The sequence below is a fragment of the Fukomys damarensis genome, unplaced genomic scaffold (assembly GCF_012274545.1).
Source record: "Fukomys damarensis isolate Sample0158 unplaced genomic scaffold, DMR_v1.0_HiC HiC_scaffold_12, whole genome shotgun sequence".
NCBI classification, from domain to species: Eukaryota; Metazoa; Chordata; class Mammalia; order Rodentia; family Bathyergidae; genus Fukomys; species Fukomys damarensis.
Genome location: NW_022900924.1, coordinates 39,110,595 through 39,127,611, shown reverse-complemented (window position 1 = coordinate 39,127,611; position 17,017 = coordinate 39,110,595). Strand labels below are relative to the sequence as shown.

The 17,017-nt window shown below is 39.6% G+C and overlaps 1 protein-coding gene across 5 annotated transcripts in view; it reads right to left on the bottom strand.

Moving 5' to 3' along the window:
• Kcnmb2 (potassium calcium-activated channel subfamily M regulatory beta subunit 2) overlaps nucleotides 1-17,017 on the bottom strand; it is a 274,696-nt gene that overhangs the window by 75,884 nt on the left and 181,795 nt on the right. For 2 of the 5 annotated variants that reach the window (XM_010632429.2, XM_019208704.2), the window contains exon 1: nucleotides 2,929-3,022. The exons of the other annotated variants lie outside the window; for them this stretch is intronic. In XM_010632429.2, coding sequence (XP_010630731.1) covers nucleotides 2,929-3,014 — 86 coding nt within the window. In that variant the 5' untranslated portion in view covers nucleotides 3,015-3,022. Of the gene's footprint in view, nucleotides 1-2,928; nucleotides 3,023-17,017 lie in introns of those variants that run through there. 5 annotated transcript variants of the gene reach the window in all.

The following is a 17,017-nucleotide window of genomic DNA, read 5'->3' as shown; positions in this document are numbered from 1 at the left end:
TTTCACTTTTTTTTTGGCCTTTTTGGTCTCCAAGTGCAGTGCTGAAGTGCTTGCTATCTGTTGTTCCTGAGCTCAAGAAAGCTGTGATATGTCTTAACAGAGTAAACACAAGTGTAAGTGCATTAGACCATTTTCTCTTGCTGTAACAAGATAGTTGAGGCTGGATAATTTATAAAGAGAAGAGGTTTATTTAGCTCATGGTTTTTGAAGGTTAAGAATATGGCACTGACATCTCAGTTCTAGAGCAAGTCCTAGTGGATGACATTATGGTGGGAGAGGGGGAAATCACACGGTAAGGCAGGAGGCCAAAGGGAGTGAGAGTAGCCAGCTTGCTCTTTTATAACAACATTACCCACGCTCACCAAAATGTTCAATCATTTTGACTATTGTTTTAATCATATAGCGAATGCTTATTATTAATTATGAATTTTATTAATAATGTATATTAATAATGTGCCATTAAACAGAAATACATGTAAAATGAGATTCTGAGTTGATTGAGATACCAGATTCTCAGCCAGAAGGTTTGTGATTATTCATAACCCGCTCATGAGCCCCAGCCTCAGTAGAGTATTGTCTCCAGGGCAGATTTTTAAATGTTTACTCTTTTCAGTTTTCTGCTTCTCACTTTATCTCTCACACCATGGTTTTCCCTGTTCCGGTGTGAGTGATCTGAAATATGATTGTTCAGGGTGAGCCTAATTTTGAGAAGTGAATCTGGTTTGGACCACAGTGTCCAGCAAGAGTCAGAAGGTAGTTGCGTTGCAGATAGTACAGTTGTGATTAGCAGGTAAAATGGTCAAATTCCCAACAGCTAAGGTTAATAAGATGGAAAGACTAAGCATCTAGACAACTTCTTATATGTAGTCTAGAGAACATCAGAATTTGCACTTAAAATAATTTCATTCCCAGCCCCTCATTCATTACTTTTCAAAATTGAGTAAAACCAAAGATATCATAGCAATATGGTTGGCATTTTGTTTCACCCATTTGATTCAAATGGGATTAAAGTTTTCCCCACTGAGATTATTTTCATTTTTAAATGATCCCAACCAAAAGGCTAACTAGCAGTATACATTCTCCACTCCATATTCAACTTTAAACAAAAAATTAGAGAGCATGTCCCACCTTTCAGTATGTAATTGAAAATGAAAATAATGCCAAATGAAAATCATGCAAAACTGCAAAACAAATGTGAAGGCTTCCTAGTCTGTATTTTTAAATGAACACTATTGTGAAGACTTTTTATTTTCAAAATGTTGGGTTCACTGGGGAAGCGTTTATTGGATACCTGTGTTTGCAGATGCCCTGGCTGTCTCTTCCTGTCACTGCTGGCCCTCAGAAAGGAGTGGCTGACACTGCCTGCTGAGGTGAAGTTGCCCTCTGAGATGCTGTCGTGCTTGCCTTCTCCTGCTGCTGGCTTTGGCATCTCTGGAATGTGTTGAGGATGTCTAATGGGTCCCTGCCAGGACGGAGAAATTGTCCATCTGCTCTGCACTGGGCTTTAATTTCATCGCCAGTGATGGCCGCAAAGCAGAAGCCCAAAACGTGGGGTGCGTAATGGCTATTCACTCTGAGGCCATGGGAGAGGGGCTTTGGTCTGTTTATAGCTCATGACACAGAATGAGGGAAAGGTGGTACACAGGCTCTTTCTGAAGCTACAGGTTCTACACAGTCCCAACTGGATAGAACTCATCTGGAAGCCAGTGCCCTGTTTCCAGCCCCTTGATGCTGCTTCACAACAGTTCGACCTTGAAAAAGTCATTCACTTTCATACTTTCTTACGGCAAAGTGCCATCGGTAAATTACCTATCTCCCTTGGCTGTTGCAGAGGCATACGCTATACCATCAAATCTTACATATTCATCTAAGTGAAGCATAAATGCTACCTCCTCTGTGGTCATCCAAAGGGCACCTGATCCCCCAACTAAAACGAATCTTTCTCGGCAAATTCTACTGGCATTTTATTAGCAACTCTCTTCGGACACATAATTACATTTAGCAAATGCTTATTCGATGTGCCCACTTTAGTACATGGCACCATTCTAATCACTTCATTGTTGATGAAGAGTAAGAAGTGATATCAGGTGCAAAGATATGTAACCCAGTTCTTGGGGAATTGCTTAAAAAATATGTGAATTAAAATCAGTATGTCATCTGTCACTGGCCTCACAGGAGCAAGGTCCTGAGTTCGATCCCAGTACAAAAAAGAAAGAAAACAAGTTCATCAAAGAGACTTTAGAATTTCCATGTTCGCTGCAGCATATCCCCAGCAGCCAAGATACAGAATCAGGCTAGTGTGTATTAGTGTATGGGTGGTAAAGAAAGTGTGGGTCAGCTCTGCCTTAGAAAAATAAAATCCTGTAATCTGGGACAACATGGATAGGACTGAAGGACACTATGCTAGGCGAAATACGACAGACAGAGAAGGACAAATAACTCATGATCTCCCCTATCTGCGGGACCTACAGAAAGAGGAACGTACAGAAACCGAGAACTGGGAAGCTAGGGAGAGGGAATGAGGAGTTAGATCCGTTATAAAATATGGTGACCATAATTAATAGCAGAGTATTAAAATTCTCGAGAATTGCAAAGAAAGTAGATTTTAAGTGTTTTCACCACAAAAGATATGAGGTAAGGAATATCTTAGTTAGCTCAATTAACCCAGTCCACTGCATATATCGAAACACCCTGTTATATATCATAAATATATATAACATTATTTGTCAAAATAATATGAATTATCTACACTCTATTTAATTCTCTTCAAAAAACGTTCCCACTCCTTCATGGCTCAGATCCCGCCTTCTCAAACTATCTGCGTGAATTCACCCAATTCACCCAAATGACCTATAGAGAGTAGTGACAGTATATTGAACATTTATAGGGCCAGGCATTTTTCTAACTGCTTTGTATCAGTTGACTCACTCTGTCATGATACCAGTACCACCACTACTTCTTTTTATAGGTGAGACGAGGAAGAGGCACAGAGGAGTTAAGCGAGCTCCCCACATACACAGTGCATACGTGGCAGGGCTATGACCCAGTCCCAGGCAGCCCGACTCCAGAGCGCGCTGTGCGGTCCCTGTGGTCCTGTGCCCTGGTGGATGAGAGCCAGAAACAGCTGGGGAGCGAATGAACGCAGAGTGTTGGAGTGTTCTACAAAGTTTACGTCATCAGCACTACCCTGGCTGCAGGTATAGCTATTGTTACACGATTACAATTTCCATTCCAGAGGACTGTAGGGGGAAGGAAATTTCAGCACTCTATGTTGGGTGTTGGCATTCAATAATATAGAGAGAATGGCCATGTCATTAGAGACCTGAAGAAGCATAGTATAACATGCAAGTTCAGTAGCAGGAGAGCTAGGGGGAAAATGTACTCCTTTCCCATCCTCACATTTGAGGCCATGGTATTTAGGCTAACTCTGGGTGACTTTTGATTACTGGCCTAAACCCACCGTGATTGCTTCTCCAAAAGACTATTTATCTATTGCATCCCAAACTGACTTTTTCACCGACTTTATGTTTACCCTCAAATACACTCTTCTTAGAACTTAAAATGGACAATATGTGTCATCTTCAATTAGTCTCCTTCCATTTGTGGCTGAATCTTGTCCATTACGTGTTTTTCAAAGACATCCCCTCCCCATTACTCTGCCATTAATTTTAGTATTTCATATTACATTACTGTAATAACTTCCTAACTGGCATCCCAGGCCATGATCTTGATTTTCTCCAATCTTTCCTCCAATTTCCATTCTCTAATTTGCATTTATGAAATACATATCTGACAATAACTCTTGCAGCTAAAAGCCATTAATGGCTCCCAATTGCCTCCAAGATAGAGCATAAACTTACTCTGCAATTTGCCCCTAATCTGTTCTTTGGATACCATCTCCCGTCTTTCTTTCTTACTAATCTCATTTACTGTGGCCACACCAAACTTCTTACCATTCCTGAAGGGGGTGATTCCCTCCCACATTCCCAGGACACATGGCCTACTTTCTTGTCAAAAATTATTTTCTTTCTATGTCTGTTAAAATACTTCTTCATGGTACAATTCAAATGCCATTTCCTTATTACCGTGAACACGACTTTATTGCTTTTCCTACCAACTCTTATGTTTAAATTTCTGACACTCATCTCATTTCATGTTGTGGAGAGGTTCATATATCTTTCTCCTAATAGAGAGGAAGCTCTTTTAAAAATTTTTGTTTTATTTTGAAGCTATATAACACCTCGCATGGTTGTACTATGTTTTTAGCTTTTTAAACTTGTAGAACTTTTCTCCCAGTGTAGATTATAGACTTTTGATAGCCAGTGATCATTCACAACATGAGTTATCTTCATTATTTGGGGCATTAGTTAACTTCCAATTTACTTCTGATAGCTAAGGTGTCCTAAGAGAGCCATTTATTCTAATTCATTGTTCTAGCTGTTGCTGGGAGGGCCATGAGGAATACAATCTGTAGAGGGCTGGATGCATAGCAGAAGTTCAAAAAAAGCAGCAATTGATTAATGGCACTATGGTTGAACTTGGCACATTATTTTATGTGACTGAGTTTGCATGAGCTATCCAGTCTCAGGGACTGATTATTTTCTGTGATAAAACATATGCTTAGTTTAATTTTGCAATACTCTCCAAAAGAACATTGCTCTTCTCCTCTTTCTCACTGTAGCTTTGTGAACTTTTATCACGTACATATGCTCTAAAAATGGTAATCTATTTCATAGTGAATCATAAATGCTTTTAATTTCAGAGTCTTTACCATGCTGGAAATAAGGTTGGAGACAAGCAAAATATCTTTTGATTCAATGAATGTGAAATAAATGAAGTACTTCTATGCTCCTGATAGGCACTCCCCCCAAAAATCCCCAAGCCCCTCAAAGCTATACAACACACACACACACACACACACACACACACACACACACACCACACTTTTTTCCCCCACAAGTTGCCTGTATCAGTCAAAACTGTCTGGACCCCTAGGCAGCATATTTGGCAATGTTTTTCTGTTCTGGGGTAGATGAATCCACATCTTCCTCAAATAACAAGTGGACCCATCGAGAAGAAAGTGCCATTGTGGATGCAGACAGAGTTTGAAGAACACGAGCATTACATGAAGCAATAAATTCATGTGCCTGCTGGAGTTGATGAGGAAGTAACAGTGCGGATTACTATTAATCTGTTTTAGGACTGCCAGAGTGCAGTGCTTGCTCTCTCATCACCTACTGAGTTTGCCAACTGGGAGGCTCATAAACCCACCGTCAGAAGAGCAGTGTAAGTCAGGATTCATGTGGGAAAAATCTCACTCTAAGTTCTACGTGGCCATGAACATCTGTCTGGCTGCTTCTGGGTAGTATGTACTGAATGATAAGGTGAGATTTCTAAGTGACTCCATCCCAGATCAAGTTAGAAAAGGCCAAGGGGGACTAAATTAGCTACCGAATTCCTTCCCAAATCAGGCTCTGGTGTAAGATGCTGTTAAAGCTCCTCTCACGTTGGGGGGTTTCACTGCCATCCTTTTGCCTTCATCAATGAGGTGTTTAGTACCTGGGTGGGTGGTGCTTTAGAGTTTTTGAAGACCACTTCAGTAGACTGAGATAGTACTGTGAGATGACGGTGTGACATAATTACCTAATTTGAGATTCATTTTGGGAAATGCAGTAACAAAAATACACCTCCCCGTCCTTTCTATACCAGGATCCCTTCCATGTTTTTCCAGCATCGCCCAGTGTCACCGACTAATAAGAACATGAGATCTTGCTAGCAAAGCGAGTGGATCATTTTAATTCCCACTCATATTTTTTTTCCAAGTGACTTCTTTATTAATGAGTAAGAGTTGCCACTTCTGAGCTCTAACAGCAGCTTAAGATTTATCTCTCACTACAAATTCAGTGTCTCACAGACATATGTCATATTCAGAGGAAGCCCTGCTGGACTTCCACTGGGAGTTTTATGCCCCTGCCCATGAAAAAGAGCCTGTGTCAATAATTTTATGTAGTTCCCTTGGATATCATCACCAATTAAAGGTAGAAGACAGCGCTAACGTGGTGATTTAATCTACCTTCCCAAAGGTTAGAAACCTTTCTGACAACTCTGCCCCGGCACATCTATATCCAATCTGTTCAATTTAGCTGTCATAATTTCACCCCAATTTACCCCTTGCAAATACTTGAAATGCTGCCTTTAATTAATTCTCTGCACTGAGGATGCTGAGCAATGCCAAGTTAGTTAATTATCCAAGTTTATTGTTTTAAGCATTTCCTAGATGCAAACTTGAAAATTCTTGGTGGGTGAGTGCCAGCATCAGATCTTCAGAGACTTCCGCTTCTCCTCCCTGCACAGAGCAGGTCTGGGAAGTGAGGGGTGGATGTGCAGGGTACAAGATGAGCAGATGGCATAAAACAGTGTTTAGATGGAATTGTTTCCCTCAGCTAGCAGATAGGTGTCCAGAAACATTTATTTTATTGAAAAAGTAAGGAGGTTCAAAGGGAACCAGTCTTTGGGTAGGTTTGACTAGAAGTGCTATTGCATGATTCCTCTTAGGACCTAAGGTGTTTCTGGGTATTACAATTTCAGATCAGATATAATTATTATGAATGGCAAATTGTCCTATTATAGTGGAAATTAATTTTATAGCCTCTCATGAGCAAAGGAAGGAAATAAACCGTTAATTTTTAAGGGAGGGCAGGGACAAGGGGAAAAAATGAGAACCAAGACCTGTCATGTAAAAGTACAAGATCCCAATAATGAATGTAACTGTACTGTATACCTAGAATGTAGCAATAAACTCAATGAGGAAAAAAATAATTTTTCTCTGTGGGCATTATAATAAGTGGTACATATTCTTTATGATGATTCTGTGATAGGTATAACTAAGTCTGAAAGAGAAACTGAGTGATGATACAGGAAAGATTTAAACTCAGGTTCATCAGATGGGTATGGCCATGTTTCCATTAGAAACTACATGCATCTCAGTTATTTGATAAACAACATTCTGTCATTAGAATAGTCATTATTCTGTTTTCTTATTTATTTCACTTAAGAGTATGGCCTCAATATGCATCCATTTTCTTATGAGTGACTCCAGCTTCTCATTCTTTATGGCTGAGTAGTACTCCATTTTATATAAAATGAGAACCAATACTTATTATGTAAGATACAAGATCCCAATTATTAATGTAACTGTACTGTATACCAATAAACTCAATGAGGAAAAAAAAAAGAAAAGTCATTAGTGACATTCTTTGTACTCCCCTTGAGATAACTGTGAAGGGTTGGTTTATTATCTCTTTGGTTTGTTGCAATCATTATTACTTGTCATTAAGAGATAAGTTTCTGGCCTGGGGATTTAGCTCAGTGGTTCCGCCACCTGCCTCACAAGTGCAGAGACTTGAGTTCCATCCACAGTACCCCCCGCCCCCCCAAAAATGATAAGTTCTGGAGTTTCTTAAGTACAAGCACTTGTTTCTCCTGGCAGAAAACAAGTCATGGACCATATTTCAACATAATGGACATGATGTCACTGAGCTACAGGGCCTGGGGATCTCAAAGGAATAGTTTTGTGTTCCAAGGTAACATAGATGTGATGCTTTGATCTCAGTTTTCAATAGCTAGCTTCTATTTGTGCACATTAATCCAAAACTTTTAAGAGCATCAAGTTCAGATTATTTTCTGCAGGCCTGGAGGCAAATTTACAGATTAAAGACCAAACTCTTTCTGGAGAATCAATTAGTATTTATAATTCTGTACTAAGAAATGGGAAAAAAGATTGTATCATGCTGCCCAATTTCCTTCTCCCACTCAAAAATCATCACTTTTCTCTTCAAAAGTTTGAATTTTTGTAGATTAGTTTCTAAGTCTCAGGACCCCACTCATGTGTCTGGCAGTGTTTGAGCTGCAAGATCTGTGAGAGGACAGACAGTGTGTGGAACATTTGTCTATCCAGCACAGAAATAGGAAATCATGACCAGAAAAGGGCAAGAGTTTACCAAAAACTACTTGTTGAATTTAGGTGAACAAAATACTTTTATAGCAGGTTAAGCTTCAGGATATGAAATATTGCTCAACTGTTTTATTTCTTCTTGTTATTGTTGAATATTATGTTGGCTGTGGTCACTTTGAGTACAGCAATAGCTAAAAGGCAGGCAGACGTGGGCCTCTGTTACAGTTTTCACCTAAAATGTCCCCTAAAAGCCTCACATTTGGAAATGGGATCTGGTCACAAAGGTCAGGTCCCTGAGGGCATGACTTTGAAGGTTGTTTTCTCATCCCTAGCTCCTGTCTTCTCTGTCTGGTTCCTGGCTACCATGCATTGAATCACTTTCCTTTGCTGTACTGTTGTTCTATTATGCCATTGCTGCCTGGAACCCAGCCAGTGATGGATAGGGTCCAGAGCCAAAATAAACCCTTCTTTAAGTTGCAAGAGTCAGGTACTTTTTACCAGCAAAGGAAAAGTGACTAACACAGCCTCAGTATACATACAGAAATACTCAAGAGGAGATATAGACACTTCATTGGTCTCAGAGTCAAAACCCAGATTGGCATTCTATCGCCTGGCAATAAGTAACGGAATGAACTTGCATTAGTCAACAGACTTATAAAGATCTTGGTTTCTGAGTCTGTAGAATGGGTACTCTGGAAAGACCAATCATGTTACCTGCCATGCCCAAACCCTTTTCTACCTGGTGCTATTTTGTAGAAAACTGGCTCAGTGTAGACAGCTGTCATAAGGTGCACTAGCAAACTTTCAGGGAATTTGTCACAAAAAGATGAGATGGAATTTAAAACAGGAAATAGTATAACCAAGAGGTAGAATCAGAAGCAAGAGAAGCCATGGTGAGTCAAAATTAGGAGCAATTCTGTCAAGCAGCTTTAATGTCAAGAAAAGATTTACAAACTCAAGGATGACTAAGTTAGTTATTATGTTAGCACAGTCATTAAAACTACAGTGCTAAAAGAAAACAAATGTGAGACAATGAAAAGATGGAAATAAAGTGTTTGTAGATGGGGAGGGGAGGAGGGGGTGAAGGGAGGGCAGGGACAAGGGGAAAAAATGAGAACCAAGACCTGTCATGTAGAGGTACAAGATCCCAACAATGAATGTAACTGTACTGTATTCCTAAAATGTACCAATAAACTCAATTAGAGCTGATAAAAAACTATAGTGTTGAGAGTAAAGTAGATAAGTAGATATGAATTCTTATTAGCTGAGTAATTAGCTGTAATTTACTTAACTTCTCTGACAAGTTTTCTTGTCAATAAAATGAAGATAATATTGTCAACATAGTATTGCTGTGAGGATTATGTAAAGGAATACATGAAAAATCCTGAGAGCAGTACTTGTCGTTTTCCAAAATACTTTATCAGTTCATTGTCATAACTTTTACTGCCTGAGAAATATACTACTAAGTGTTTCTATGATTTTGTTAGTGAATTCTTCAATAACTCGATGAAGTAGCTTCTATTAATACTGCTATTTTATGGATCAAGAAACTGAGGCCCAGAGAAGTTAATTAACTTTCTCAGGACCACGTAGCTAGTGGGTGGCTGAGCTGCCATTGAAACTAGGGATTATCGTCTCCACGATCTGCTGGTTAACCATTATCCTCGACTGCACCTGTTATTAACACACATCAGCAAGAAGAGAGCAGCAAGTGAGCGGAGAGGTGCAGAGTCCCAGAGATGGATGGCTACGAGTGGTAAAGAAGAGCAAGATCAGCCTCTGGAGATTCATGGATGGCCTCTTCCTCCTTCACCAGATCCTGTGTGATTCTCCCGGAAGTGATCTCATTCAGGGCAGAGCTCCAGTGAGTCTCTAATTTACATATATATCAAAAAAGGGAAATGGATATGGCTGAGCTGATGTGTATCAATAATTGTGCTGTCTTTAAGAAAAAATGTTTGTCCAAGTTTTTTGTTCCAAGGAACAGTTTGGTTTGGTCTCCATCATCCAAATAGCACTTAAAATAGCACATAGTAGGGACTCCTAAAATACTCCTAGAGTGAATGAGTGAAAAACTATGAAGATTAAATAATCATTTCTTTCTTCTAATGACTGATGTCACTATTCTTCCTCCCCCAAAGACTAATTTCTCATCTCTCAGCCAATACAGTCACAGAAAAGAACCTTCTTCTGGAAAACTGGAGAAATCACATTATAGTCTTAAAATGAATGCCTCAAATTCATATTGCTTGAAGGACTAAAAGAGCAAAAAGACATTTCAGATTACTATTCTATATTTATCATGTTGACAATTTATCAGGCAAATGCCTAACAATAAAACCACCATTATAGCTTCATTTCATGTGAAATACTATGATATTAACTTGCTATATAAAGTGTATTTCATTCCACACATAATTTCAAAGAGATTGCAGTCTACTTCCTCCTGTGTTGATAGTCAAAGTAAGGTTTAATTTCTATTACTATAGCAAATATTTTAGTGAATATTGACCTTCATGAGGGTTATATGCCTGTATCCTCCAAACTAAAATTTGTTAAAGATGTTTCCCAAGTCTCTAGAAAGAGATGCTGTACATTCTGACCAATGTTAGGCTGTCTTTTAGTAATAACTCTGTTTTTCTTGCTGCAGATATGTAGCAAGTCCAATAGTCAATGAAGCTGAACACTTTTTTGGCTTCCCTTGATCCTTCTGCATCAGATGCTTAAAATTTAATGCTGGAGCTTATAGCCTCATGAACTCCAAAGACAGAAGTAAATGAAAAGTCAACCTTTCAGGCTGTATCCCTCTTGTGTTTGTGTTTTCCCCCTAAGGCAACTGAAACAGTTTGCTATCAGAACAAACTCCTGTCTGAGGAAGTGTGTGATTGACACTATGCAGAAATTGGAAAATGTCACTCTTAGAGAATTACAATAACTGGGGCTCTTTCTGACCAAGTCCATTTTGACTGCAGAATTTTGTCGACATAAGAAGAGCCTGGGGATTCAGGTCCCTTGTAGTAGCACCTGAGAGTCCGTGTTTGCTTTTTCCCAGGGAAAATTCCTAAGATGAGAAAGCTCAGCTGTTCTGAGAGTCTCTGAGCCCTGTGACCTCGGAGAGAGGAGGTGCAGGGCAATGTCAGGTTGGAGGTGAGGATGTGTAGAATCTAATGTCTGACATGACTGCTATAGGTTACGCTTGTGGTTTGTTTTATTTTTGTTTCTGTCTTAATAAAAACTTGGGGACATAAATTCATGTCTAAAGTTTCTAGGTTGATTTATTCTAACATATTTAACTTATAACTCCTCTCTAGGAAGAAGAAAGTTCGAGGGGAGGCACAAGACGGCTAGGACAGCATTGTGACCTGATGTGGTTACAGGCCCTGGGGTTCCCCCTTCCACATAATCTGCTACACCACTAGGGAGGCCCAGTAGTTGCATCTTAGGTCTTTTCTTCTAGGAATCCCCTTCATTTTTATGGACACGGCTTATGATAATGATGATTTCTCATGATAATATTTCTTGTAACAGCCTCAGACTCCCCAAATGATTCAATTTACCTTGCAATGAGCTTCAAACAGGCTTCCGAGATGCATCTGGATAAGGCCTTAGAGTCTTCCTCCCAACACCCCCGTCTCCCTCTGTCAGGCTATAGGATTGGATACTTATGGCCTGTATGTACCCTAGCACAGAGATGAAAAATGATGCCCCAGAATCATATTTAAACACTATTCTTATATGTGTGAGGTCGTCAGCTCAAAACCCTTTCAGGGATTCCCTATCCCCAGCCATATGCTTCGTACTACAGGTATGTGTGTCTGCCTGTATCACTTTGGGACTTTTTTTTTTTGGACAGTCTCTATTATGTCCCTGTTTATTCAGCCAACAAAAGCTCTTGGGTGACTGCCTGGTTACTGTGCAGGAAGGGCAGAGATGAGCCTCAGGATTCAACTGAGAAGTTAATTATTCAGCAATAGACCTGACTTCATGGGTCTTTACTGACGTTTTTGTCCCGATCTTAGGAAATGGAAACAGAGAACATTGAAAACTTTGGTTTAGTTTTCACTGCAATTAAAAAATGACCATTATTTCCTTGGACTGAATAGTGACACATCAGAGGCCAAATAGGGGTAAAATGTGAGGCGAAACCAAGGCCACTAGTGTTTTTGCTTTGCCATATTCATGCCCCTACAAGCATGAAATGGCCATCACCTCAGAGGGGTTTCTGGGACCAAGAACTGGGTGTGCAAAGCAAGACATATTTGATAAAACCCCTGCCTTGTGGGAAGAGTGTGCTGCTTCATTGAAGGTTTTATAAATGTGAGCAGCATTTTAGTCTTTCTAAACGAATGTACTTGATTTACCTAACTGTTCCCTGTGAAGTAGTTTTGATGGCTTTACTCCATGAAATACAAGCTGATGGTGAAATTACCTCTATAAGATGTTCATGACTTTCAATTCAATCATTCTTTAGCTAAATGTGTTTTTATGATGGATATTAACAGCTGGTTAGATGCTTTTTACCTGTCCGTTATGTTCATAAATCAATACATCTACAATAGTTAAAAGAGATGAATTTGTTAAAAGTTGCTTTTATTCTTCCACATAATAATCTTAAGACCTGGGTGGGTGCTTATTAATTACCCATTAATGTTGGACCTCTCTACAATTAATAGCTAACTCTAAAATTAGCCTATGAGCTTTCGGTACATTCAGAGTTGGATTTTCAAATGTGGAATTTTAATTGTTTTTGAGCCGAGTTTGTTCCCTTACATGGGATGTACTGATGATTTGCTGTTGATGAGACCCCATGCTAGGTTGGAGGTTGGGCCAATGTCAGGAGGGTGCAAGATGCAGGGTGGTCCTCAAAGAGCTTCCAGTTTCAAAGTGGAACAAAAGAAATAGATCTCAGTCTGAAAGTGAACCGTGAAAGCCAGAGAATATCTGTGCTCTCCCCTTTCATCCTCAGTCCAGTGGCAAAGGATTGTAAGGGGAAGTCTGTGAAAAGACAGGGAGCAAAAACATGTTGTTAGGGGCAAGCCAGAATTAGTCATGTGGAGGAAAGTCCAGAAGAGATCATTTTGACTGGGGATAGGCTTTGTTAAAAACTAGTAAAATTAATGAGGAAAGAAAAATAAGGCGTGTCTCTCCTTCCTCCTAAAAAAGAAATAAATGTTGAATTTCTATTATGTACCCCACAGTGTTCTAGGTGCTTTGCATGTGTTCCCATTATTTCTTACCACAGCCCTCTAGATAGATATCGTGTCCTTTTCATAGGTGAGGGAGTGAGATTAGAAAGCCACCAACACATGGTGAAGGTAATGCTCAAATGCAGGTATGCTTAACTCCTTTTCACATAAGAGATGTTCAGCCCTTAATGGAAAATTCATCTGTTTCTTTTATTTTCTTTTTGACGCAGGGTCTCACTATGTAGTTCAGTCTGGCCTTGAAGTCGTTATGTAGCCCAGGCTGGCCTCAAAGGCACAGCGATCCTCCCATGGTGCTGCGATTATGGGTCCCAGGTGCTCCACACCTGGCTTAACTGCAAATTCACAAACACATTTATGAATTGAACAGTGATTGAGATGTTATTATGTACCACTTGATCAACAATACTTCTCTTTTTCTCTTTTCGTTTTGACTTTAATACATCTCCCCTTTTCTCATAGACATTTGTCATTTCGGAGAATAATAACTACGTGGACAGTGACAATGATGAAAAAAATCTGGAAAGACAGAAGTCACAAGCTGGCTGCCTAAAGATGTGTTTTGTATGACACGCTCAATGTAAAAGAAGAAGAGTAGAGGCGGAAGAGAGGAGGAGGGGAGGTGAGATTGTTTTTAACGTCTAAGGTCAGAGTATTTTAGGTATAGACCAAACGTTTACAGTCTCTGAAAAATTGAGAAAACCTCTCAAGAGTAGGTTTGTGTTCCATATGAACTGAGCTGAGCAATAGCTGTAATCACTTAGGCAAAGTCAAGCTGCATGGGGTAGCTCTATAGCCTGACTTACCAGGGAAAACATGGTTGATGTCCATGGCTCACATAATTATAAATAGCATCCTGTTTCCCTCCGGTTTGGACCATAGTTGCTCCTCTCATCTCCAGTGTACTGTAGGTCTCAATTAGGCTGCCTCTCACCCTTCTGTGATCTGCCTGCTCCTGTAAACATTTGAGTTCGTGAATCCTTAGGGCATCATCTTCTTCTTAACGTGTTCAATAATAGCAATTTTTCAAAGGTTGCGCCAATTTGGAAGTCAAAAAGATTTAGTTTTTGCACCTTCACAAACTATTCACCAATCATTCTTCAATGCAAGAAAAAGGCAATGTCTTGTAAAGTTTTATCTGCCCTCTCGAAAGCTTCCACCAGGCTTGGTAAATTACTGGAAAATTTGGTCAGACTCAGACTGCGGAACCAGATATTTCAGTTGCTTTTGAGAAATTCTTTTTAATTCTATAATGGGGGAAAATCAGGATTTGTCCCTAGAGGCAAGTTCTTTGAAACGCTTAGAAAGCGGGCATAGAATATATGTCCATGGCTTTATGATAATGGTCTGTGTTGGTTTTGTAGAGCTCTTTTCTTTTGACACAGAAGTCTCCCCTTCACCATGTTGCTTGAGTGCACAGGTGTTTTTATTTCTGGGTTTCTAGATGAGAAGCCAAGTGGGAGGTTAAGTGGCAGAACCTCAAATCACACAGCTTTCAGGTTATAGAAGTGGGATTGAACTCCTTCTTCTCATTCCTTTCCCATGCTCTTTCTACATCTTGTCTCCAATTTTTCTGTGATCTAAGGATATTACCCTAATCTAGAGGCATTTCCTATATGCACTCACCATGCACCTTAAGTCTTCCTCCTGACTATATATCAATTGGAATTGTATATTTTTATAAAAATGAGTGACCTTGTCAAGTTCTTTCATCATTTTCTACATGGTGGGATAGACAATGATTTGGTAAATATTTATTGCAGGCACATGGTGGCCTTAATATGGCCCCTGACTTCATGACATTTATATCCCAGTGAGGAGAGAGAACTGGCATTCGTCAAGTAATGAGAGTACATAATGGTATGCTGTCCTTGAGGATCAAGACAGGTGGTCTCTTCACTTAGGTGTTTACATGGAAAAGTACTATGGATGAAAAAATACCAAGAGTGCTAAGAGTTGGGAGAGGCCATACCAGGGCAAGGCAGGAAGAACTAGAAGGTATGAGAGGGTACCTTTGCTATGGAGAACAAGAGAAGGTTTTTCCCGGGGGAAGAAATTTGGTCTGAGGTCTAAAATGGGACTAAAGATTCTAGGAAAGGGTACAACAGGCCATGAGACAGAAGGAAGGTGACTTCTTGGGAGAATTTGGAGAGTAATGGGGGGTTGGAGCTCAAACAGTGAGGGAGGACGGTATAACTGGAAGTTGCCAGATCATGCCGGACTCTGGGGCCTTGGGGCCTCTGGGGCCTCTGGGGATCTTAGAGCGTATTCTGAGTAACACATAGGTAGCGACAGTTGCAAGCAAAGGGAAAGATGATCAGATTTAAAGCTTAAAAACTGCTAGTCTTGCTGATATTTTAAAGTAGAACAAAATGATGGAGGAAGGCGGCAAGTATGCACAGGTTAGAAGGCCGGCAGCATGGGTAGAAGTGTACTTGGAGGGAAGACGTGTGGTATTAAAAATGGAGAGTAAGAGAGTTAGCATATTAGGGTCACTCCTAGGTTTCTGTCTAGGGGGTGGTAGTGTCATTCATTGAGCTAAAAAATGGTGTATAGGGTTCAGTTCTAGGGGAACAGAAGTTACTGTCAAACAGTGCTAACGGTTTACTAATAAGCAAACACACTGATTTCTTACTTGGCAACAGAAATACCCAAATCATCTGATTTCTTAGGTGAGGGGAGTGGTTGCTGTTGCCTGTGATATCTGTTTAGTCAATCAGCATTTATTGAGTGTTTATGAAATATCAATACTCCCGCAAATGCAGATACAGATTATACAACCCTCTTCAGAGTGAACATATTCAGTTTCATCAGCCAGAATTATGACACTGGGGATCCACTTTCTGGAAGAGTTGCAGTCTAATCTTGAATAATTCTATCATCTCTGAGTTGTCTGTCCTGACATCAGCCTCACTTTACATTTATGTGCAGTTTCCTTAAGCCATCATGCAAAGTCATTAGAAATTTTTCATATAAAATTGTTCATTTGTTTGTTTTCACCCCTACTTTTGAGGTTTCTTCAGGGCAGGAAAAGTGCTCAAGGTGTCTAGCATATGCCTAGCTCATGACATTTATTCAGCAAATGACTGTGGATTGAATGTTTGATGTGACACACAAGTTTTAAATTTGTTGTTTCTTAGTCTCATTTTTGAACCCACTGACAATATATTATAATGAACATTTCCTGAAAAGTATGAGAAGTAAGTTTGAGACATAAACTGAAATTTCTTAGGCTGTGGTTTATAAAGAAAGCCCATTTTTAGGTTTGCATTCTGAAAGGCTCATCTAGGATCATTGACCCTTTGAATAAGGGGAAGAACTAGATCTAAAGTTTTGAAAGAATGATAACGTTTGATTCCAAGATACTGGAGAGAGAGACTAAGTCTCAGTCTTAATTCAACTTTTGCTTTCTTTGATAAGGGTGGTAGACTTTCATCTACAGAACTCTTTTGTAATTACCTGATCAGGGACATTCACATATCATACATCATTGGCACCAGCATTTCAATTTATTTAAAATATGAAAATTTTTATTGGTTTTTTTTCAGTACTTTGACTCCTCTCCTGACTTGTCACCTGATTTTTGATGACTCTACTTGGCAAGTGTCTGTGGACTTTTGGTGTCTGCTTCCAAAGAGGCTCCTTTAAAAGTCCCTCTGAACACTTTATTTTCATCTTTTCATTCTCTCACATTTTTTTTCTTTTCCCTTTTTGTTCTTCCCCTACGTATCACACCTTCCCTACACCTTTAGCTCCTTTCCTCCCATTTCTAAATGTCAGTAATCTTATTAGAATCTTATGCATTGTTGCAGAATATTCACACCAGGGAAACTATTTGGTATTTACACATGTGGGACTT